This window comes from Cydia amplana, chromosome 21 (assembly GCF_948474715.1).
Source record: "Cydia amplana chromosome 21, ilCydAmpl1.1, whole genome shotgun sequence".
Classification (NCBI taxonomy): Eukaryota; Metazoa; Arthropoda; class Insecta; order Lepidoptera; family Tortricidae; genus Cydia; species Cydia amplana.
Genome location: NC_086089.1, coordinates 2,320,046 through 2,343,698, shown reverse-complemented (window position 1 = coordinate 2,343,698; position 23,653 = coordinate 2,320,046). Strand labels below are relative to the sequence as shown.

At 43.6% G+C, this 23,653-nt stretch overlaps 1 protein-coding gene across 1 annotated transcript in view; it reads right to left on the bottom strand.

The window, feature by feature from the left end:
* LOC134658039 (dystonin) overlaps nt 1-23,653 on the bottom strand; it is a 241,097-nt gene that overhangs the window by 12,525 nt on the left and 204,919 nt on the right. Inside the window, exons 70-97 of the mRNA XM_063513646.1 lie at nt 23,201-23,300; nt 22,666-22,851; nt 21,360-21,478; nt 20,995-21,153; nt 20,145-20,376; nt 19,491-19,679; nt 18,085-18,239; nt 16,504-16,729; nt 15,729-15,861; nt 14,310-14,433; nt 13,676-13,796; nt 13,026-13,183; nt 12,170-12,321; nt 11,454-11,694; nt 10,841-10,936; nt 10,478-10,660; nt 9,944-10,103; nt 9,459-9,536; nt 9,190-9,309; nt 8,615-8,887; nt 7,795-7,918; nt 6,862-6,989; nt 5,932-6,008; nt 5,341-5,411; nt 3,545-3,623; nt 2,424-2,595; nt 1,154-1,271; nt 532-641 (exon numbers count right to left, since the gene is read on the bottom strand). Of these exons, the coding sequence (XP_063369716.1) occupies nt 532-641; nt 1,154-1,271; nt 2,424-2,595; nt 3,545-3,623; nt 5,341-5,411; nt 5,932-6,008; nt 6,862-6,989; nt 7,795-7,918; nt 8,615-8,887; nt 9,190-9,309; nt 9,459-9,536; nt 9,944-10,103; nt 10,478-10,660; nt 10,841-10,936; nt 11,454-11,694; nt 12,170-12,321; nt 13,026-13,183; nt 13,676-13,796; nt 14,310-14,433; nt 15,729-15,861; nt 16,504-16,729; nt 18,085-18,239; nt 19,491-19,679; nt 20,145-20,376; nt 20,995-21,153; nt 21,360-21,478; nt 22,666-22,851; nt 23,201-23,300 (4,084 nt within the window). The remainder of the gene's footprint in view (nt 1-531; nt 642-1,153; nt 1,272-2,423; nt 2,596-3,544; nt 3,624-5,340; nt 5,412-5,931; nt 6,009-6,861; nt 6,990-7,794; nt 7,919-8,614; nt 8,888-9,189; nt 9,310-9,458; nt 9,537-9,943; nt 10,104-10,477; nt 10,661-10,840; nt 10,937-11,453; nt 11,695-12,169; nt 12,322-13,025; nt 13,184-13,675; nt 13,797-14,309; nt 14,434-15,728; nt 15,862-16,503; nt 16,730-18,084; nt 18,240-19,490; nt 19,680-20,144; nt 20,377-20,994; nt 21,154-21,359; nt 21,479-22,665; nt 22,852-23,200; nt 23,301-23,653) is intronic.

Below are 23,653 nucleotides of genomic sequence, written 5' to 3'. Positions count from 1 at the left end.
TTGGAGAGATTAGATAGCACGGGCTCAATTGATAACTTCAATCGAGATTTTAGATGTAAAGCTAACAAAATTCTACGTCATTATTATGTTCGTCACTTATAAAATCCAATAGTACCAATAGTAGTAGTTTTTATCACAGATCACAGGTATCATTTATAGGCTAATGTACCCTACATTTGCTATTTTAAAATTATGGACTAATAAATACCCACTTTAAATATAATTGGACGGGTTCACGATTTCATGCTTGACAGGTCACTTATAAGGGCATGTTTAAAACGATTGTGGTATTACAGTTTCTTATAAAGATCGCTTACTATGACTTTGCACATGCCTGGTTGCGGCACGGCATTGTGTTGCGGGGAAACAGTCTACGTATCGAGTTATCGACTAAGTATAGTAGGATCCGATCTTGGAAGTGGAACCGACCGCGTGCAATATCCGGTGTGGTTTATATTCAATTTGTGGGTACTGAAATAGATGTGAGAGAAAAAGTTATGTAGTTAAATATTTGTAAAATGTGTATGTTACCCAGTCGGGCCGCAGCGCCGCGATGAACTCCTCCCAGTCGATGAGTCCGCTGCCGTTCCTGTCGAACAGGTCGGCCACGGCGCCCATCTCCAGGCGGGACGTGTCGAATTCTGCACAACAAACATCATGAGATTTATGAGTCGGTCAGAACGAGCTACTGTACAGTCCGCAGAACAAAGCTTTGCTGATCTAATACTGGAAGAAGAGGTTAAGAGAATATTTGTGGCGCGAGATAAATAAGGCGCAAGCTTTCAGAGTGTCTGTGTGAGTTACTGTACTCCTGTAAGGATAACTTTAGCCCAGGGCGGGTAGTTTGTCTCATGTTGTTTTTTTTTTACATTTAAATGTAAAAATGAAGAATAGCTGAAATTCAACGTATAGGTAGTAGTAGTAGGTTTTTTTTTGTTTTTTCAACTAATAATAAAGTGTGAGATTTAGTTTGAATTTAATCAGCCGCAATAAACACTTGATGTCATTTGGATTCAAACATCGAAGAAAGACGAGTCAGATTCCCGAGCATCTGACTCTAGCGCGGGTATTAAATTATTCCCTCTCGGAAATAATCCTAAGTTTAAGCATAAAACTTAGCTGCTAAAGAGAGAATGAAGGTGGCAATACTGACTGGTATTGATGATGCCATCTATGAACTCGTTGCGCGGGATGAGACCGTTGTTGTCCTTGTCCATCTTGCGGAACAGGTCCGTCAGACGGGACTTCTTGTGGTTCATGAACTTCAGGAACTGCGGAGAAAGATTCACTTTAATATTACACGTTTAAATGTATAATTTATTCAACAGGTAGCTGATTACTTTTTGAAACTCAGTTACCTATTACCTCTACTCGTAATTCACAAGAAACCCATTAATCATTAACCAAATGTAGTAGAAATTTTAACATTTATCACCTCTAGGTATGTAAGTGTGCACTAGAATACCTACTTTTAAATATGAATCTAGCTCTCTGTTGTAAATGAGGAGTGTCTTTTCAAAAGGGTTTATTTTTTTCTTAGCGGTACTTCTAGAGAGAACCTTGCTCAAAAAAACTCAAGGTCCAATTTAGAAATAGATTCCCAGAAAAAATAAACCCTTTTGAAAAGACACTCCTCAAATGATGTACCTACACTTTACACAATGGTTACCAATCCGTCTTTAGCCCTTAACCCTAGGTTTATTTATTTAATCGTATGGCGATATGGTAATCTAATCACCATATCAATCCCTGGTAATCTAATCTAAATCTAATATGCCAGAAAAACGACTAGCAAATCTCAAATTTAGAATTTAGCGTTGCTTCTCTTTGCTGACCTGAAATTGACACAAGAGATTGCTTCTCCGCGAGGTATAGTTTTAATGAGATTTTTCCAGTACCTAATAGGGATGATGACACATGTTGAATTTTATAACAAAATCTAGTAAAATAGATAGCCAACGAGCAATTTATCACAATAATGTGGACATTAAAATAAAATATTGAAAAATTACAAAATTACAGGACCTGAAAGATTCAAGATTTAAGTTTTTTTTAAATTCCAAAACGATAAAAGTAAGGGTACCATTCGATTCCTTACATTTCATCCAAAAAAATATTGTATAGCAACTATATACATAAACGCAATATTTCACCGACAAAAACGCAATTTTCTTGTTTTGTCCATACTACAAGATGGGCGATGACGTCACGGCCTCTGGCCGTTTTGTATAGGGCGTTTCGCGAGTGAAGTGCGACTGTCGGACTTTGACTACAATTTCTGACTTTTGTGTTACTTTAATGCAATGGGTCCCATATAGACATTTGTTCCTAAAAACAAACCCGATCGATTGATACCATAAAAAAAATTAGTCATGTAGCCTATTAATTGAGTACATGACATAAGTATGTATTGGATGTCATACCCTCTTCCTCCAGTCGTCCCAGCTGAAGTTGGAGACGCGCTGCAGCTCCTTGAGGTGCGCGAGGCGCTCGTGCAGGCGCCGCTGGCGCTCCCACGCCAGCAGCCACACCGTGCGCCACTTGTCCCACAGCTGGCGCACGCGCGGCGACCGGAACTCCGGCTCGGCGCCCTTGCTGCACGACCATAACGGCTGATTTAGACGACGCGCGAACTCGCATGTGATTTTAGTTACATTGCGGACTGTTGGTTACGTCCAATTCAACCGATCGATCAAACCCGCAATGTAATGAAACTCGCATGCGAGTTCTGGCATCGTCTAAATAAGCCCTAACGGTGGTTTTAGTTTGGATACTAGATAGGTAGTGGCTTTTGGAATTTAGTGTTTAGTTAACTTGAACTTTACGCGAACATGAGTAAACGGACTGTAAGGCTGTTGTTATGTTATGTTCTCTGCTTTACTTTATATGGTTTGAAATTTTAAAACTAAGAATAAGTGCAAGATACTACGATTTTTTCCATTAAAATATAAGCCTATTTAGACTATTAGACTAAGCTTACATGGAACTGATAACTAGTACGCAAAATTGCTTATTACCTGACCATGACGGTACATCAAAAATTAAAACAGCTCTATATTTCAAACGTGCAAAATATGTCAAATTAAATAGCAAAAATGCTGAACTTAAAAACGCATAGTAGCGAGGGCTGTCACACACATGATTAAACCCAAGCAAGTATTTATCAAACGGCATGATCAAACAACCCCAAAAGCTTTAAAAATATATACATAGCCATGTTATCGTACGTCGTAGCGGTCATAAAGTTCGCTATCGTTTATTAGACTATTGGAATCTGACATATGTATGTAACAGTGGCTTTTATTATATTAATCGGTATTTTGAAAGTGTATGGATCGTTTTAAGAATCTGTTTGACAGGTAAGCTCAGGTCATCGAATCTAAGTTAGTCGGAATATTGCGCTGTCTGAAAGTAGTGGGTATATTTTATAACTTATTATACTTTCTTCCTGATGTTTTTCTTCGTGTATGTAAGTGTGTACGCTTCACCTGTTCGTAGTATTGTGCCGACGTGTACGTGTATGTGTGTGTCTGTGATGCCTTACCTGCCCCTCGGCGGGAACCGCGGCCCGTAGTGCGGCAGGTTGCGGTCGGGCGTCTCGCGGCCAGGGCTCACGCGACTGCAGCACACGCACATTTGTACAAACTTATACCACACTTACACAACCCCGACAGTGTACCTTATTGTGTCCTTTATCGAATATACCTTATTGTGTACTACCGCTATGCACATGCCATGTTGCGGTATGGCATTGCGTTGTGGGGAAACAGTCCACGTATCGACTAACTTCGATTGAGTAAGATCCGATCTCGGTACAATTAGGAAATGAATTTTAATAAAATCTAGTTCGTTTTAAACGATCTTTACCAGGTCGGTAACTGGTTTATACTTTCTTTGTAAAATTTGGTTTGGTAATACTTTTCCATAGTTTATCAATTTGAAACTTTTAAGGCGTATCACACTTGAGAATGTGAAAACATTCTAAGACCGTAACTGTAACATATACATACTTATGTTTCATTAATCGATAAAAGGGCTCCAATAGGGTACGACTGTAACAGGTAAGGGTGGATGCGTGTTAGTTAGGTAGACAACATCGTCGGTTATGGTTAGTCGTGACACGTGTGAGTGGCGTGGCGTGGTGGGTTAGTTAGTTTCGTGTTATCGTAGGAGGAAGTTATGTAGTTTCCTTTACCATGTGAAAAGTAGTCTTATTGAAGTTTGTTTATTATAAAAGTTACTTTTGATAAATATTATTTTGTGCAATAGATACAAGTTTAACAATATTTTTTTGGGTTGAGACGGTAATTTATTTTTATAGTATTTTTTTCCTATTGATTGACAGCCCCAATTTGTTCAAAAAGCATGCAATAAGTCCCAACCAATGAAAATAAGCATTATTTCTACAAGCAAGAATATTACCTAAAATGCATGAAGTGGACTAAATAAGCTTGAAACTCGGAATATATGTGTATAGAAATATATGTATATCAATATCACTCAATGTAGATGAGAGAGGTAAACTCAAGTTTATATTTATTACTTAAAGAATACTCAAAAATATAATACGTACTCGTATAATAAAAACATGACTGTAATAATTCTTCGAAATAAATTAAATTAAATTTCGAAGCTTAATAGCATCGTTCGCAGACGTTTCTGCTTAATACAAAATTAATTTAATAATTACCTAATAAATTCTAAACGACTGCATAACGCAAGCCATACAAAACAATATAAAATAAAATAAACTATCATCAAATAATCAAAAATATTAAATTTTCTGGGATTTACCAAAATTTAAGTCAAACTACCAAAGCCATCCAAAAACAAAATACACACAAAAATTCTACAAAAAATAATAAAACAAATCAAACCTTCCTCTCCTACTTCGAGGGTGAATCCTGGACCTGCCCCCAGCGTGACGAGATGAGACAAAAAGCGACATTTATGTGGGTTAAAGCGAGACGAAGTTAGGTGGTTATTCCACTTCAGATAATGACATGGTTTCATATTCAACTTTGTTCACTACTTGGAAATATAATACAGTGATCGATATCATATCATTTTCTGATTTGGAAATAATGACATAAGGCACATGATTGTTATTTACACCATGAAAAATCACAATACAACAACACATTTACAGATAAGCTCAGATAATAAAAAGATTGAAAATTGTGAAACAAGAAAAAAACAAAAGAAACTCAAATTGTGTAGTTTCCTAATAGGAGGTGATTGTCTTTAATAGAATATGGCTTTGGATAGAAATCACACACTTAAAGGAAAAAAAAAATATAACAAGAAAGTTAAAATAGGGAAACAAATAAAAAACACACCTGTACCGCCTAGAGCCATAATAGTCGGGCGACACCGACCGTTCCCTGTTCAGGTCGTGCTGCGAGCCGCGCCTGTGTGCGTGTGCGTGTACACCGAGACAACACGAGTGAAGAGTCACACCATGCAATGACGTCACAATGGCGGCGTGCGTGAACGTGAAAGAGACGGAACGACAAATGAAATAATGGAACATAAAATTGACAATACAGGAGGAACATACACGGATTCGATCAAAGCACTAGTGGACATTGAGAAATGTAAATTATCGCGAGTTTGCCTGTATTTAACAGAAACAGTTGAAGATCACGTTTCGCCTACAGATTGTTTTCCATCGTATTTTCTCGGAAATGTTCGTATTTGTCATGCTACTTCATTCAACGTCAGTACTTTTTGTACCGAGACTGACTGATATAGAAAGACACGTTCGTACGTTTCCGTGAAAATACGATGGAAAAATATTATGCACTACATCTGTAAACTATCAAACTTCAAAACAGTTTGGTGACGAGAATAAGAACGTTTTTGAACAAGGAATCTACAATGGCAGTCCACTGGTGAATTGGTCTTGGACATATGCTGTTGTATACGAACCCAGATGCACCCTTGACAGCGGATTTCGCCGAAACCTTGCGCGGTGTCGACTCCCTTCCTTGGCTCTGACTCTTGACCTGCAAATGGTTTGCACATTACATTTTGTTGAAGAGCACCTTCCCTGAACTCGTTGGTGGTAGACTTTTAGTTTTATTTGAAACATTGAGTATCCAGGTCCACAGAATCTGGGCTGTCATTCACGATAGCAAGTAGTTCTCGTTTATCCTTGACAATAGAACTAGATTTAGGGTCCACAAAAACTGAACATTAAAATCTATTTTTTTATTCGGTAGACTGAAATGACAGTTAATAGTATGAAATGACATTTCATGTTCATACTATTAACTGTCATTTCAGTCTACCGAATAAAAAAATAGACTTTTAGGTCACTTGAAACGCTTTCACTGTCACACGAAAAAAAATCAACTCATGGTAAAACAGAGACAAACGATTTGCTATCTTTAAACGTGCACGATCCTCAGAGACAAGAGATGACCCATCATCATCATATCAGCCTTTTATCGCCCAATGCTAAGCATAGGCCTCTCTTCGAGTACGCCAGTTATCACCGTCCTGAGCCAACACCATCCAGAAGTGACCCGCAATCTTCCGGATGTCGCCCACCCAACGAGCCAACGGACGCCCGAGACACAGAATAAGTAATAGTATTATCATACAGAACGGCCACGCACCGCCCCGCCCCGACTCGGATTACCTCGCCCCGCGACATGAATCTGGCGGATTTCTGGCGTCCTCTCAGTAAAGCAACTTACCCACACATGCACAATGACGCGTGTACAGACGTGCCGCGCACATATATAAACGCAAATGATTTTTGATGTATGGCGTATCCGCCCTGTGCCCGAGATGACCCGAACACATTAAAGTGTACTTTATTCTGTACACGTGAAGCTCCATTTTCGAACTTACCTGGTAGGCCTTGCAGACGCGGTCGACCTCGTTCTGCCTCTTCTGCGTGTGCTCCATGAGCTCCTTGTGGTCCTCGATGAGGCCCTCTAGCAGCTCGATGGATTCCGGCAGGGGTTCCGCTTCCAGTGCTACGGGGGGAGATTAGGTACGTTTTATAACCATTTCTGAGTGTTAGTGGGTGTCTTACTCATGACACACAACATGTCTGCCTAGATGTTTTTAAAAGATGAGGACAGTGGACACAGGAAATACAGGAGGGTTCCGCACCATCAACAAAAAATAGAGCAAAACCGTTTTTACCCTTTGGGTACGGAACCCTAAAAATCACGTTTGTTGTATGGGAGCCCCACTTAAATTTTTATTTTATTCTGTTTTTAGTATTTGTTGTTATAGCGGCAACAGAAATACGTCATCTGTGAAAATCTCAACTGTCTAGCTATCACGGTTCGTGAGATACAGCCTGGTGACAGACGGACGGACGGACGGACGGACAGCGGAGTCTTAGTAATAGGGTCCCGTTTTTACCCTTTGGGTACGGAACCCTAAAAAGCACCGTAAAGATGAGCAAAATCCAATTTGGCCATTCGCCTCTTAAGGTTTTAGTATATTCCGCACAAAAAACTAAATGATAAGATGACACACAACAGATAGGTAGGTATGAAAGAAAAATAAACATTCTTCGCCGACCCAAAGTCGATGGTAAAGGGGCAATCGAATAACGATTCCGCACTAAAAATACTGCATTCCTGGCAGCCTTAAGCTATGCAGTATCCAGCTCAGTGTGATTCTAGTCACACCGGGCCGTCACCTCTCATATCCCAGTAGCTCAAATATGAGTCGTAATTATAAGGCGTTGAGAGGTCCTGGGAAACGAGGGGTTAATATCTACCCGATCCAGTTCCAGTTATCCTTTAAGACTAGCAGAATACTCACAAAGCAGGGTGTTCTCGAGCCCCATGAGCCACTGCAGCAGCTCTTCCAGCACGGTATCCAGGTCCTTGAGGCTCTGCATGTGCGTCTCCAGCTTCCCGCCGCGTTGCATCGCCCATTGCCACACCTGAAACACACCAGAATCATGAATCAACAGTTTTCTACTGAACATTGGTTGAAAGAAGGCTTCCATAGCCCACGGCGTTATTTCTCCCGTCGACCTAACCAAATCTTTGGTCTAAAATTTCAACGCAGAAAGAGCATGGAAGTCATTATTTTCATTCAAATCTAAAACCGGTTTACAAGTTTTGATCACAAAATCGCTGAGCTTACGAGATTTTTATAAGGAAAATAAAGCATGTACTTTGTGGTAACATTAAGGTTTTACCTGCCCCGGAGTTACCCTGCTAAAGATCCGTATCACAGGCATAATTGACACCATAGTTTTGCGGGTTTTCACCTTTTCACTCATCTTTCACAATATAAACACAAACTTGCCCATTAGATAACTATTATGTTAGTGAGGGAATTGCGACTTAAAAACAGAAGTTATATCACGAGATAGTTTATATCTTATGATAAGAATTGATTTGATAATAAAAGATTAGCAGCGAAATGCACTAAATATTAATTTATGCCAAGGTGAAAGGAATTCGTTAGTTTTATAGATGGTCAACCAAATCTTGTCAGTAGAAAATGACGGCAAATTTGAAAAATGTAGGCGCGAAGGGATATAGTCCTATAGAAAATTTGAATTTCGCGTCTTTTTTTACTGACAAGATTTGGTTGACCAAGTGTAGTATTGCATATTGTGTGAACTGACCTCATCCCATCGGCTCTGTATGATGGTGATCCAGTGTTTGATGACCGTGACCGCGTCAGGATGCGCCTTGCTCAAGATAGACTGGGCCAGCGTGATGGTGTCGTCCTTGTCGCGCTGCTTCTCCTTCAGTTCCCGGATGAACCGCTCGTGGTCGCGTATCTGCTGTTGGGTCTCCTGGTCGCCCTCCGGCAGTTGTCCGGAGAAGCGCAGCTTGGTCTCGGCGTCGGACAGCCATTCGAGGAGCATGTTCACGGATTTGTGCAGTTTCTCAGCCTGTGAAACAAATGCCATTATTACTAATGAACCTAATACTGCAATTAAATGAGTAAGATGTTTAGAGTCCGACCATGGTAAGTTTTCATGTCAGGTGATATGTTAAGTATTGTGTTCTTATGGGATATGCCTACATTGTCACTGCCAAATCAGTGTCAGTACAAACTTAGCGTAACCGATCAGTCTAAATATATATCTTTAGATTTCAGAAAAAAGAACCAGTTTTCAGTAACGTCCTGGCGATATGCGAATTTACAAAATCTAAAAGACTTTTTGTGCATGAACTGTAGTTTGTGTTATACCTCCTTGAGTGCAGATTCTAGTCGGTGCGCTTTCTTCTCGCTGAGGCTTTGGACGGAGTCCCAAGCCTGCTTCAGCTCGCTGCACTGCTGACGGATGCTGCTCGCGTCTTCGCGCGGCACCTGACAAAACCAAGATAATTATTCGGGTAAGGTTTATTTTGATAAGTGATGTATATATTCTTGGATTGGTCTTCATGTCTCGGCTACTGCCATAAGTATTTGTAGACTATGATTATTACATTACAGTAAATATGGATGTATTAGCTTACCGTGGCTTCCAGATCTTTGCCGGTCTTCAGAACAGACTTCATTTGTTGTTCCCGTGAGTGGAAATCTTCCTCAAATTGCTGGAAAAGAAACAAAATTTAATTATTGGCTCTTATATTCCGGTTTCGTTTGGATTTGATAGTGAGACAAACCTTGTTGGCGATAAATTATCATCATATATTTATAACTTTAAACGTTTATATGTTGTAAATGTTTGTTACAAGATATACACAGTAAGTAATAAGTATGCCGTCACAAGGTCTCTATTCAGAACGTAAGGCGTCTAAGTTAAAGACAAATTCGTGCCTCTAATTTGACGTGTGTTGTAGATGGCGCCGTAAGGCTCCATACATTATGCTGTTGTGAGAAGTTGATGATTCCGTGACCACTGTCCTGACCATTGTCCTTGTAAAGATATATATGTCGGATCGAATGTATTCTTTCTAGTACGCCCACGATTGCCAACATAGATATAGTCAAAGGTTACCTTGTGTTGTTCAATGAGCGCCATGACGGTGTCGAGGTCCCCGTGCACGGGCGAGTCGGCGGCCAGCTTGGTTTGCTGTTTCTTCAGCCACTCCAGTAGCGCGGACATCGCGTCCTTGAACTGCCCGGAGTACAGCAGCGCCTCTTCCAGCTTGCGTTGTCTGTTGGGGTATATCACAGTTAAAAGGGCCTCAAGTGGTGTAATATTCAGAGACATGATTTCTTCTGTATATTGGATGGAAATAAATTGTCATTGAGTAGGTAATTCCTAATATCTCAGTCCGAGGAGTACCTACGCTGCAATATCGTTGATAAAAATTTACTCAGACCACACGAAGGAAAAGCAAATATACTACATTTATTATTATTACCAAATTAGCGTTTGAAACAAATATTTCAGTTGTAAGCGAAATTAATTAAAAATAAAACCTACAGAAACACGCAAGATACGTTTACGTTGAACACAGATGCATTCTTTAGGAGAGTCGGGGTTGTCCTAACAAAAAAGGTGACTATATTGATTATCCAAACTCACCGGTCGACGGCCTTCGAGCAGACGGTGGTCCACTTGGTCTTGAGGTCCTGCAGCATGGTGCGCAGTGTCGGCTCGTCGGTCTTCGGCGCCTTGTCCTTGAGCGTCTTGCCGACTTTCTGCGTCTGGTCGTACACGGGCTGCTTGGCCGCCAGCGCCTTTTGGAACTCGCGGTGCTTCGACAGTCTGAGGGGTTACGTATAATCAGATTATGCATGGCAGGAAGGTTGAAAACTAGCAATTTTACACTCTACCAAAACGTATTCAGGTACATTTTGGCAGGAGTTATGTGTTACAATTAGGTACTTGAGCAATTCTGAAGAAAAGACTATAGTAAATGACGCAGTAAGAGATGGAAATTCTTACCTCTGTTTGATCTTCTCCGGGTCGTTGACGGTGTTCTCTGAGTTGAGTTCGTCTAGCTGTTTGTCGGTATCGTTTAGCCAGTTCATCAGATTGTTCCTACGAAAACAGAATATCAATAAACATACACGTCTCCGGTAGGTATTGAAGGAGCAATATAATAATAAACTTAGAAAACAGATAATAAATCATACACGACGAGGGTTTTGCCCACAATTACACTGGACTGTGGGGACAGCATTAATTCTAGGATGTTTTCAGAGCTTCAAGAACGTCATTTTAGTAAATTCGTTTTAGAATCACTAGACCGGGATATGAACCGTGACTAACTTTTGTATTGTTTTTGAGCTCCCGATATAAACAACCATATTACCCGGGGTTATATGAACCAGGGATTGGTTCATATCCCGGTCGATACAAGTCTAGTGAAACTAACCGTGAATCATTCAAAGCTGTCGTTTTAGAATAACTGGAGTTCACTTGGATTAAATTATTTCGCAGAGGACACGATTTAGGAAATCCTTTCCGTAAGTTTCACTGACGAACTATAGAACATTCATGGCGAAGTTTTTGGGCAACAACAAAGTGTTATGCAAATCTTTGCAGTGTGACTGACCACATGTCGCTGAACTCCTTGGCCTCCTTGACGCCGTGGTCGAGCGCCCGGGTGCGCTCGGCGCACTTGGCCACCACGCGCTCCCAGCGGTGCTGCACGGACACCAGCAGGTTCTTGATCAGGATCACGTCCTGCTTCTGGCTGAAGTACTTCAGGTGCGTGCCCTTCTTGTCCAGGTGCAGCATGGTCTCGCGGTGCGTCGCCACTTCCTTTTGGAACGATTTGTGCTCCTCGATTTGAACTGTTGGTAAGAAAAAATATCAAATAAGTATTTGATATTAATTTATCCTCATAATCCTCACCCCAAGTAAGAAATTAAACTGTTAGAAAATAGTTAAATTATGTTTATACGAAATTCCATGGCGAATTATATTGAACAAGTCGGAATGTTAGTGGGAAACAGGTAATCGCGGCTTCTTTTTATGATGGCTCAATAGGCAAAAGTAAGTAATGCTCAAAATTACTAATCAACTACCTATGTCACAACACTAATTTAAACTTTCACGATTTTTACACATTATTAAATTGTACACCGGGACTTAATCGCGTATCTAAGTTTTAAGATTTACCTCCGACGTTTCGAGGACGGCGTTGTCCCCGTGGTCTCGGAGAACCATACCTATATGTACCTATAGCTTGTTAGGGTAAACCAGCAGTGTCTCTACCCGCAGCGAGCTACAAGAATATATCCGACGGAATACAATAATGTGTAATACCTAGCAGGGTCTCCATAACCCTGGACACGGGCTTGGCGGAGGTGAGGGTCTTCTCGGCGCCGGTGAGCCAGTCGACGAAGGCCTGCAGCGCGTCGTGGAACTCCGTCGCCTCCTTCAGCGCGATCTCCAGCTTGATCTTCTTGTCCGACGCCCTGTACATATAATACTTAGAATTAGATTCTGTTCTAATGCGTGTTTAGTAACTTGAACGTTGTATTAGGCAGTAAATTAATTTCCAATGTTCAGTGTTTATTAACCTTACAGGAACTTTTTGGCAAAAAATATTTTCGCCTTGTACCATCATTTTTAGAGTTCCGTACCCAAAGGGTAAAAACGGGACCCTATTACTAAGACTCCGCTGTCCGTCCGTCCGTCCGTCCGTCTGTCACCAGGCTGTATCTCACGAACCGTGATAGCTAGACAGTTGCCGTATTTCTGTTGCCGCTATAACAACAAATACTAAAAACAGAATAAAATAAAGATTTAAGTGGGGCTCCCATACAACAAACGTGATTTTTGACCGAAGTTAAGCAACGTCGGGCGGGGTCAGTACTTGGATGGGTGACCGTTTTTTGCTTGTTTTGCTCTATTTTTTGTTGATGGTGCGGAACCCTCCGTGCGCCAGTCCGACTCGCACTTGGCCGGTTTTTTGGAGGTAGACATGTGGGAAGGACCAATATTTGTTTATAAATTTATGGACCGCTTATGGTGCTTCCAGGGACCAGCTGTTAAAAACCACTGCACGATGCGATGGAAATAGATGGTTCATGCAGGTTTCACTGTTGGTGGAAATGCCTGTTACATTTCCTTGTGGCAGCACGGCTCCTACCCTTAATCCGTTGGCGTCGGTATTTACCTGGCAGTGATATTGTCCCACCGCGACTTGAGGTTCTTGAGGTTTTGGTGCAGTTGGCTGGAGGGGTTGGGCTTCTCCTGCCGACGCAGGTACTCCTGGCCCTGTTGCAGTACCGCCTCCACCTTCGGGCGGTTGGCTTCGATCTCGTTATACACCTCCTGTTGATGTAATAAGGTGATATAGTCATGTGAGTCATGTGTCATGTATCTATGTAGATACAAAAGTACTGTAGTAGGTAATACGTCTGTAATTGAACAATTTAGTGTAAAATGAGTCACTAATTTTGCATGCAGTACCTTCTATTTAAATGTTAATTCGCCTCTAATGTAAACTCCTTGCCATAAATCACGGTGGTAAGTTAAAGGCGGTCGCTACCTCCATTAGGGCTTATGAGCACAACACAAGCCTTATGAGCTTACCGTGGGACTAGGGCGATTTGTGTAAGATTGTCCCATAATATTTATTTATTTATTATTATTTATTAGGGCTCAATAAGCCGGCGCGCAGACTCGTATACATTGATGTTACATCAATTCAGCCGTTCTCGCACCGTCTAAATGAGCCCTTAGGCCAAATCCGGTTACAACACAGAATTTCTTCTATAAAAAACTCCTACAGTATCATAGGCACAATATTAGTGGAGACCTTACCATGAACCTCTCGAGCTGTTCCGAGGCGGTCTCGGGCAGCCCGCCGACGGGCTTGGAGGCGCCGATGACTCCGTCCACCTCCGACAGCCAAGACAACAGGTCGCCGATCTCCGCGTTGAAGCTGAAACGAAAGTGGAGTCAGGCGGTCTATTCGCTACGTGCACGACATGGCGAGCATAGGAAACAATACTTATCTGACAGTAGATGGCTGTCAAAAACATCTCAGGAAAAAATCCCACGACGTAGTTGTTGCTAGCATTTTCTCTACCGCAAACTTAGCACTTTAGCCAATTTTCATGAGTGAATTAACCAAAAACAGACACAAACATTTACTGAGATAATTCACCAGACGGCGCTGTAAAATAAGCAAGTGCGCTATATGTCCCAACTACATCGGAAATGAGTAAGACCTCTTTAACGTGACGCCATCTTTAAGTTTGCGTATGTCCTAACTATAAGTGCCTAAATTCAACAAGTGAAGTTGTCATACAGTCAGCAACAGCAGTTGCTAAGCGTGCCAGGTGTCCAGGGGGGATTTATTAAGGGAATAAGAGTATGTCAAGGTAATTTTGAACACCTCGCCCGCTTAGCACTTTCTGTTGCTGACTGTACAACGCTAGCACAGTGAACTAACCTCTGCGCTTCCCTGAGCGCGTCCTCGAGCTCGGATTGGCGGTCTCGCGCCTTCTTCTGCAGGTCGCGCCATTTCCTGTTGAGCGTGTTCAGTTTCTCGGCTGTCTCGCTCGCCTCGTCCGTGCCTGCACGTAACACTTTTATATTACCCCTACTTATTTATAACCAATGGCGGAGTGCCTACTGACATTCTCCAGAACTTTACCATAGACGGAAATAAATGTATGTCTAATATGCGTTTCGGCCATCGCCTATCGATGGCCGAAACACAACTTTTGCTAGTCGTCACTGTTGAAGTTGTACATATTGTACTTGACCACTTGAATATCGTTTATTATTTACTAGCGACCCTCCCGGCTTCGCACGGGATAACAAATTATACATAAACCTTATTCCTCTTGAATCACTCTATCTATTAAAAAAACCGCATCAAAATCCGTTGCAGTTTTAAAGATCTTAGCATACATACAGACAGCGGGAAGCGACTTTGTTTTATACTATGTAGTGATTATTATTTGCACTAGACACAGTGACAACATACATGAAAGGAAGAGAATATGTTACTGTGAAAAGATTCTTGGTGGATCCTAAATCAAAATGGTGTTTACACCATGGCGTTTTACATTAATTTAACTACTCTAGACTATGGTCTGTTAAAGTCTATCTTTAGATGATACATTAGGTATTTAGTTAATCGTACAAGCGTTACAGGAAAATGTGAGAAAAATACAGATTTGACATATTACAACATTTGAGCACACACACGGACAAACACGGAAGCTGAAGCATTAGAGCCAATAGCATGTTTGAAGTTGAATTTTGAAAATGACGTGACCGATTGATTATGGTTATTGTAATATTAATGGAGGTTATCTTGTCTACAAAGGAAAATAAAAATTATATTACTGAAAATTAAGAACGCTGTTGATATTTTTACTACGTTCTATCAGGGTCAAAAGAAGACAAAATGTAAAAATGGAACCTGAAGATGTATATATATGATTTATATGAACCAAATGACAAAACTAACAACTTAACCCCTTAAGTCCTACGAATACTGATCAGCAATGGCAGTAAATTTAATTCTACATTTAAAATTTTCACACCATTTTCTGGTTATCAAATATAAATCCCTAGGACCCTAGGGGATAAATGACGAAAATGTATATAAAGTATAATTTTGATAGCTATCAGCTTTAGGTATATCACAACGGACTAAGTAATACAACTGTTTTTCGCTTTTCCTATAGTTCGTCTTCACTCTATACACGACTGGTTTCGGATGAACGTTACGTAAAGTCAGTTCCTCATGAGGTCAAATAGACAGTACCATAGATTCGATTGAATAACAACTGATAGCTACCAAGACTTGTATACTCGTAGTGTAGTATGAATGATAGCGCAAGCGCGTGGCACATACCCGTACCCTGCTGCACGATCTGCGCGCCCGCGTCGTTGAGCGTGTCGACGGAGGCCTGGTGCGCCGCGATGTCGTTCACCAGCACCTTCAGCTTGGCCAGCTCCACTTCCAGGATCTGAGGGTCTCCGGCCACCTGTCGGATATTAAATTTAATCACAGGTTCAACGTAGATCAATTAAGACTTCCCCTTGAAACGTTACAATAACCGGTCTTATAACAGGTACAGCTTTATATTAGCTTCGATTGACTATTTGAACGCGCGGCTCGAACTCAATCTTACGAGTCAATAAGCTGGAGAATTAAAGTCAGCATTTTATAAGTTTAAGTATGGGTATAAAACAGCGTTTCCTCCTAAGTCCCGAGTTTCTTATAAAAGAACAAATTCAAATCGAATTTTGAACTATAATGGCATTAAAGAAGGTCTGGGTTTTAGAAGATAAAATTAATTCGTTGATTGGCTAATCTCTCTACATTTATTGATAAAATTGTACAAATTTTAATACTGTGATAGGTACTCTTATATTTTAGTTTTATTATTATTTTTCTCTTAGTTTATTGTTGTATGCACAAATAGCTCTGTTTTACTCTGTAGAAAACAATTTGAATTAACATGATGTTAAAATATTTTCATTAAGGAAACTGTAAGTCTAGTTTTAAGAAAATTTCCAGTGTTATATATAACTATAAAAGACTGTTTGTTTCTTGAATAAATAAATAAAATAAAATAAAATAATCTCTCTCAACTTCAGCTATCTAGAACGAAAGTGAAACTGACCGGTTTGAGCGTGTCGAGCGTGTCGCTGGTGTGGTTGATCCAGGCGAGCAGCTCCTGCAGCGCGTGCTGCAGCTGCCCCAGCCGCAGCAGCGCGCGCTCCAGCTGCTGCTGGCGCTCCACCATGCCGCGCAGCAGCGCCGACCAGCGCGTGTTCACCTCCGTCAGCGGCTGCTTGATGGCGTTGGCTTGCTCGGATGATGTGCGCTCCGTTAGCTCTTGAGCTTGCCTGATACATTTATGTCGGTTAACAAATGTGGCGGGATTCGTTTCTAAGCTAAGTTTTATGTCGATAACATTGAAAGGCCGTTTAAGTTCCATCGAAATAAAACGAAACTTAATTTTAATTTGGTAATAACGGAGGTAATGAACATAGTTTGATTGTACTAGCATGGTAAAACTATTCATAAATACATACATTTCAATTATCGACATAAAAATCTAGAAAGCCTAAAGCTACATCATTGTGAAGAAACTAAGGTAAAGTAGAGTAAAAGCAAAGCGACGATCACACGTTGCAAAAAAAAAGTGGAAAGGTACATACAACAACTAAAATTCTAAGAATATATTAGTATCTAATTTAAAATTACAAGACAAATAATAGAACTAAATGATCTTGCAACACACAAAAACCTTTGTCCTGTAACTACTGTTAGTCTATTGTCTACAAAACGGGCACACACATAACTTTTTCTTATTCTTGCCTCATCAAACTCCTTTTTTTGTCAGGTCGGTGTCAATCCGTAGGAAAGGGTCGCATAGAAAAATACACAATTAAATATTAACATTTGGAGGAGGTTCAGTTATTTCACACAATTTAATCATCACTGTAAATAAGGGGATCAGTTATTTGGATTGACAATAATGCTATTCGAAAAAAAAAACACTAGTCAGAACAATTACAGGTTGTTAAGGTACGCTTCAAAACACAGGAGAAATCGATAAACATTAAATAGTTATAACAGTGTTAAGAACGCAAAACTGGTAACTAGAGGAGAGTTGAGCTTGTATATAATTTTAACCCTTCACCAGAATAAAATTATTTTCTTGAATCTTGTAGAATATAATTTATCAAATAAACCACAAGCCCCAATTTAACACGCCCTTCATCGCTGTGAAGCAAAACCGGTAGCATGATTTTTGGAACTTACTGAAAGCTATAAAAACTCTTTAACTTCCCCCACGAAAAATTTCTTGATTTACTTGTACCATTACTACCATTACTATTATTTGCATATGAGTCGCTTCACTTCAAACATCCATCTGTCAGATTATGCGATTTTGGTATTAAGAAAAGGTAATAGGGTAGATATTTGCTGAAAGGGTCGAATAGATTTACCCGAGTTTGAAGTTAAGCGACACTTATACGTTGTCATAATCATGCTACCCGTTAAGATGCCCAAGAATGGTCACCTTAAGCCCAGTATCAACATCTTTCGTAATTCATGTGTCAGCAGCAGAAGTTGCTAAGCGGGCCAGGTGTTTAAAATGACCTAGAATAAGCGTGTCAAGGTAATTTTGAAGACCTCGCTCGCTTAGCATCTTCTGGTGCTGAGTGTACAGGCGCAGTCGGTAGGGTCTCACCTGTTGAGGGCCTCCACCTTGACCATGTGCGGGTCCACCTCCTGCTTGAACGCGGCCAGCTGCGAGATCTGCCGCTTCACGGCGTCGATGTCAGACCCGAGCGCCCCCATGCGGGAGAACTTGTCTTCTGCCTTGTCCAGGAACTCTTGTAGGTTCTGACGAAATTAATATTGATGAGTAAACGTTGTTATGTAGACCGAAGCATCGCCATGAGAAGAGTAACATAGTACATTGAGACTATTATAAAACTATCAGGTGAAAATATTGATTGACTTATTAACTAATTGCGGAAGATTAAGGTATACGATTTAGAAGTTCTATCTGACATATGTAGGTACGTTGGCAAATCATGAACGAAAAATGATTATACATATGACAAGCTCCATCAATATGTTGTAAATGTTCTGATTAGCAAGAGAGAAAACGGGCTCCTTTGGAATCCATTATTTTTTGAGGTAGTTCATTTGAAACTCTATTCATCGGTGGCAGCATGGTTGCATTTTTATCGACTGTCACTTTCGCACTTACATATTTGTTAGAACGTGACTGGCATGGTGACAGGCGATAAAAATGCGACCGTGCTACAGCCGTGCAAGGATATAGTTGGTCAAACCAACTGGTCGGGCTTGTCCGGCTCGCCGCACAGCGACATCAGGTGTGTATAGGCTGGTGACATACCTGCAGCGTGTCGTGGAACTCCATGGCCTTCTCCATGGCGTCGATGAGGTTCTCCTCGCGGCGCGCGTAGAGCGCGGTGACGTTGTCCCACGCGCTGTCCAGGTCCTCCATGTGCTTCTTCACCTCGGGCTTGTCCGGCTCGCCGCACAGCGACATCAGGTGTGTATAGGCTGGTGACATACCTGCAGCGTGTCGTGGAACTCCATGGCCTTCTCCATGGCGTCGATGAGGTTCTCCTCGCGGCGCGCGTAGAGCGCGGTGACGTTGTCCCACGCGCTGTCCAGGTCCTCCATGTGCGTCTTCACCTCGGGCTTGTCCGGCTCGCCGCACAGCGACATCAGGTGTGTATAGGCTGGTGACATACCTGCAGCGTGTCGTGGAACTCCATGGCCTTCTCCATGGCGTCGATGAGGTTCTCCTCGCGGCGCGCGTAGAGCGCGGTGACGTTGTCCCACGCGCTGTCCAGGTCCTCCATGTGCGTCTTCACCTCGGGCTTGTCCGGCTCGCCGCACAGCGACATCAGGTGTGTATAGGCTGGTGACATACCTGCAGCGTGTCGTGGAACTCCATGGCCTTCTCCATGGCGTCGATGAGGTTCTCCTCGCGGCGCGCGTAGAGCGCGGTGACGTTGTCCCACGCGCTGTCCAGGTCCTCCATGTGCGTCTTCACCTCGGGCTTGTCCGGCTCGCCGCACAGCGACATCAGGTGTGTATAGGCTGGTGACATACCTGCAGCGTGTCGTGGAACTCCATGGCCTTCTCCATGGCGTCGATGAGGTTCTCCTCGCGGCGCGCGTAGAGCGCGGTGACGTTGTCCCACGCGCTGTCCAGGTCCTCCATGTGCTTCTTCACCTCGGGCTTGTCCGGCTCGCCGCACAGCGACATCAGGTGCGAGCCCGTCTTGCGGACTTTCTCCACCTACAACGACATGGGTGTTATTAAAGCTGGTAAATATATCTCCCTCAAAATTGAGCTTTTGAAGCATTTTTCTTGTATATTATTTGTATATATTTTCCAAAGCAAAAAACGTTTCAAAAATGTGCTAAACATATTATACTAGTAAAACTGCAATTTTTTTTTTATGATTATAAGAGAAGTTACATTAACCCGTGGAGCGCCCCAGTATTATCATACTATGGAACTCCTATACTAACTACTATCACACGTGTGATAGTAGGGCGCTCCACGGGTTAATTATTGTTACTTATCTGCCAAACTGCATAGCAGTTTGTTGGCAGAAAATGGAATGAATTTGCGTTTGAAGTTCATCGATTTCTCGATCAGATTATCGGCATCCGGCAAATGATCATGATGCATAACTGACTGCCTTAGATACCAGCGATCAGTCTATCTTATGGTAAATAGTGATGTGTGGTGACTGACCTCCGGCTTGGTGTGGTCGATCTCGTGGCGGATCTCCTGCAGCGCGACCTGCTGCGCCTGGATGGCGCGCGGCTGCGCGGCGGGCGGCGGCTGCGCCGTGAGCGTGTCCTCCAGCTCGGCCAGCGTGGCCATCAGCGCGTCCAGCTGCTGCCAGAACTTGCGCGCCACCTCCAGCGCGCTGTCCAGCGAGTGCCCGCGGTCCGACGTCGCCTTCTGTACGTCGTCCCATAGTCTGGAGGAGAGGGGATTTTAGCGTCGGTTCAACTTTAACATATCAAGTGTGAAGCCCCATTTGGACGGATCAAAAGCTTGGATTTTCGTTACATTGCGGTATTTGGTCGATCTACTGAAATCATTGTACGCTGTACTTAGCAACGTATCAAATATTGCATTGGACCTGTCGCGCTGAGTACATGGCGCTTGAGTTTTTAAATTCTATTCAGCTTTGTAAGACCGGTGCACGAAAATACGACGACAATTGAAGCGAGGAGAAAAGCCAAATATTTTCACTGCATTGATTAGGTACACCTGCAATATCTTTACTTGCATAGACGTAGTTTTTTCATGAATAACACGTACGTACGTAACACGGAGTTTAAAAATCAAATAATATATCCAAAACACTGAGTTATTCGTATCGATATTGAGCTTAGAGCCCGACGAGTATTAAATGAGAACATTGAGTATTAGGGCCTACTTAGACGGGGCGAGGCCTCGCATGCGAGTTTGATTACATTGCGTAGTTTGATCCGTCGGCTGAATTGATGTAACCTCATTGGACCACAATGTAGCTAAAAGCGTATACGAGTTCGCGTGCCGTCTAAATAAGCCCTGAGAAGGTGTCACTCACTTGTGCAGTTTGTCGAGCTTGTTGCGTATGTCCCGCACGGCGGGGTCGCTCTTGTTCGCCTTGCTGATCACGTCGGAGGCGGCGCGCTGCACCGCGTTGTACGCCTCGGTGCGCTTCTCCAGGTCTTCGATCAAGGCGTTGTTCTCCTCGATTTGGTCCCTGTGGAGTTACATTTGCATTAGTACGTTGTAATTGATCTGGAAGTTAAACGTTTTGTGCTACTATGTAATTAAAAAAACTGCCTTTCGGGCTCAAAATCGGGCTTAGGTAAGAATTGTACCTGTTTAAAATAATCGGAAGTAAGAACTGAACAGGTTTAAACTTAATTAATGGTGAAGAGTTGGACGTAGAAAGTGAATACTGACTCTATCTTGGGCGGGTGCGCGGAGACGGGCTCGGCGCGTTGCAGCTGGTCTTGAGTACCGGCCAACGCGCGCAGCATACCCTCCAGCTTGTCCGAGAACTGCGATGACTCTTGCAGTGCCTGTTGAAATAAATGGAGCAGTTAACACAAGAGGGTTCATCATTCTATCGAAAGCAGAAGTAGATATTTTCAGCTTGAAAATGAAAAGCACAATATAATAGAATTCTGACTTAACAAATCACCTGACAGTGGAAGGTCCCGAGTTACGTTTTCGGTCCTTACAAGTTCTCTTTCTATCTAAACCTTTGTCCTAATTGCTGCAGAGAAATAACTCATCTCGCAAAGGGGGTTGAAATAGTGAATGAAGTGTATGATGTAGGTACCTGCTCGAGGGCCTGCTGGCACCAGCCGCGCCAGCGCCTCGCCCGTCTTCACCAGCTTGTCCACCAGCGGCTTGTGCCCCAGGATCGACTGTAGCAGCATCTGTATGATGTAGTACCTGCTCGAGCGCCTGCTGGCGGGTGCGCAGCTCGGCCCGCAGCGCGTTGTAGCGCTCGCAGTCGGCCTCCACCACGTCCTGCACCCGCGCCGCGTCCTCCTCGCCCACCAGCCGCGCCAGCGCCTCGCCCGTCTTCACCAGCTTGTCCACCAGCGGCTTGTGCCCCAGGATCGACTGTAGCAGCATCTGTATGATGTAGTACCTGCTCGAGCGCCTGCTGGCGGGTGCGCAGCTCGGCCCGCAGCGCGTTGTAGCGCTCGCAGTCGGCCTCCACCACGTCCTGCACCCGCGCCGCGTCCTCCTCGCCCACCAGCCGCGCCAGCGCCTCGCCCGTCTTCACCAGCTTGTCCACCAGCGGCTTGTGCCCCAGGATCGACTGTAGCAGCATCTGTATGATGTAGTACCTGCTCGAGCGCCTGCTGGCGGGTGCGCAGCTCGGCCCGCAGCGCGTTGTAGCGCTCGCAGTCGGCCTCCACCACGTCCTGCACCCGCGCCGCGTCCTCCTCGCCCACCAGCCGCGCCAGCGCCTCGCCCGTCTTCACCAGCTTGTCCACCAGCGGCTTGTGCCCCAGGATCGACTGTAGCAGCATCTGTATGATGTAGTACCTGCTCGAGCGCCTGCTGGCGGGTGCGCAGCTCGGCCCGCAGCGCGTTGTAGCGCTCGCAGTCGGCCTCCACCACGTCCTGCACCCGCGCCGCGTCCTCCTCGCCCACCAGCCGCGCCAGCGCCTCGCCCGTCTTCACCAGCTTGTCCACCAGCGGCTTGTGCCCCAGGATCGACTGTAGCAGCATCTGTATGATGTAGTACCTGCTCGAGCGCCTGCTGGCGGGTGCGCAGCTCGGCCCGCAGCGCGTTGTAGCGCTCGCAGTCGGCCTCCACCACGTCCTGCACCCGCGCCGCGTCCTCCTCGCCCACCAGCCGCGCCAGCGCCTCGCCCGTCTTCACCAGCTTGTCCACCAGCGGCTTGTGCCCCAGGATCGACTGTAGCAGCATCTGTATGATGTAGTACCTGCTCGAGCGCCTGCTGGCGGGTGCGCAGCTCGGCCCGCAGCGCGTTGTAGCGCTCGCAGTCGGCCTCCACCACGTCCTGCACCCGCGCCGCGTCCTCCTCGCCCACCAGCCGCGCCAGCGCCTCGCCCGTCTTCACCAGCTTGTCCACCAGCGGCTTGTGCCCCAGGATCGACTGCTGCAGCATCTGTACATTACAATATACAGTTACAACCAGAACCTTCATTATTTCTTCTTCTTAGAAACGTCCATTTAAATCCCTCAGTATGCAATCCTTCGTTTTGCTTTGCTTCATGTAAGATTGTCTGTGTACGTGTGTAAATGGTGAACATACCTCGTTCTTGTCCTGCTGCTGCGCGATCTGCTCGGGGCGCAGCGCCGGCATGGCCAGCATCTGAATCTGCTTCTCCATGTCGTCCAGCCACATTGACAGTCTGCACATAAACATAGAGAAAAAAATACATAGATTGCTCACTCCATACATCAGTTTTAGTCTTTGAGTATATAGCCTATGGAGATGTGATACACGGGCGACCCCCTCCGGCAAAGTACATTGGTCAACTGTTCAAACTCGTTATATAAAACTACTTGAAGTCGCTTCACCGCCATTTTGCATCGTTCCGTGTCGCGAGACGTTTCTCTTAAAAAATGGTGACTTGTGCAGTATTATCATGTAAAAGGCGATCTGATAGCTCAAATTCGCAACAAGATCGCGTTTCCTATCATAAATAAGTATTTATACGAACTATTAAATGTATATTGAAGTACAATCTCCATTTAAAGAAAA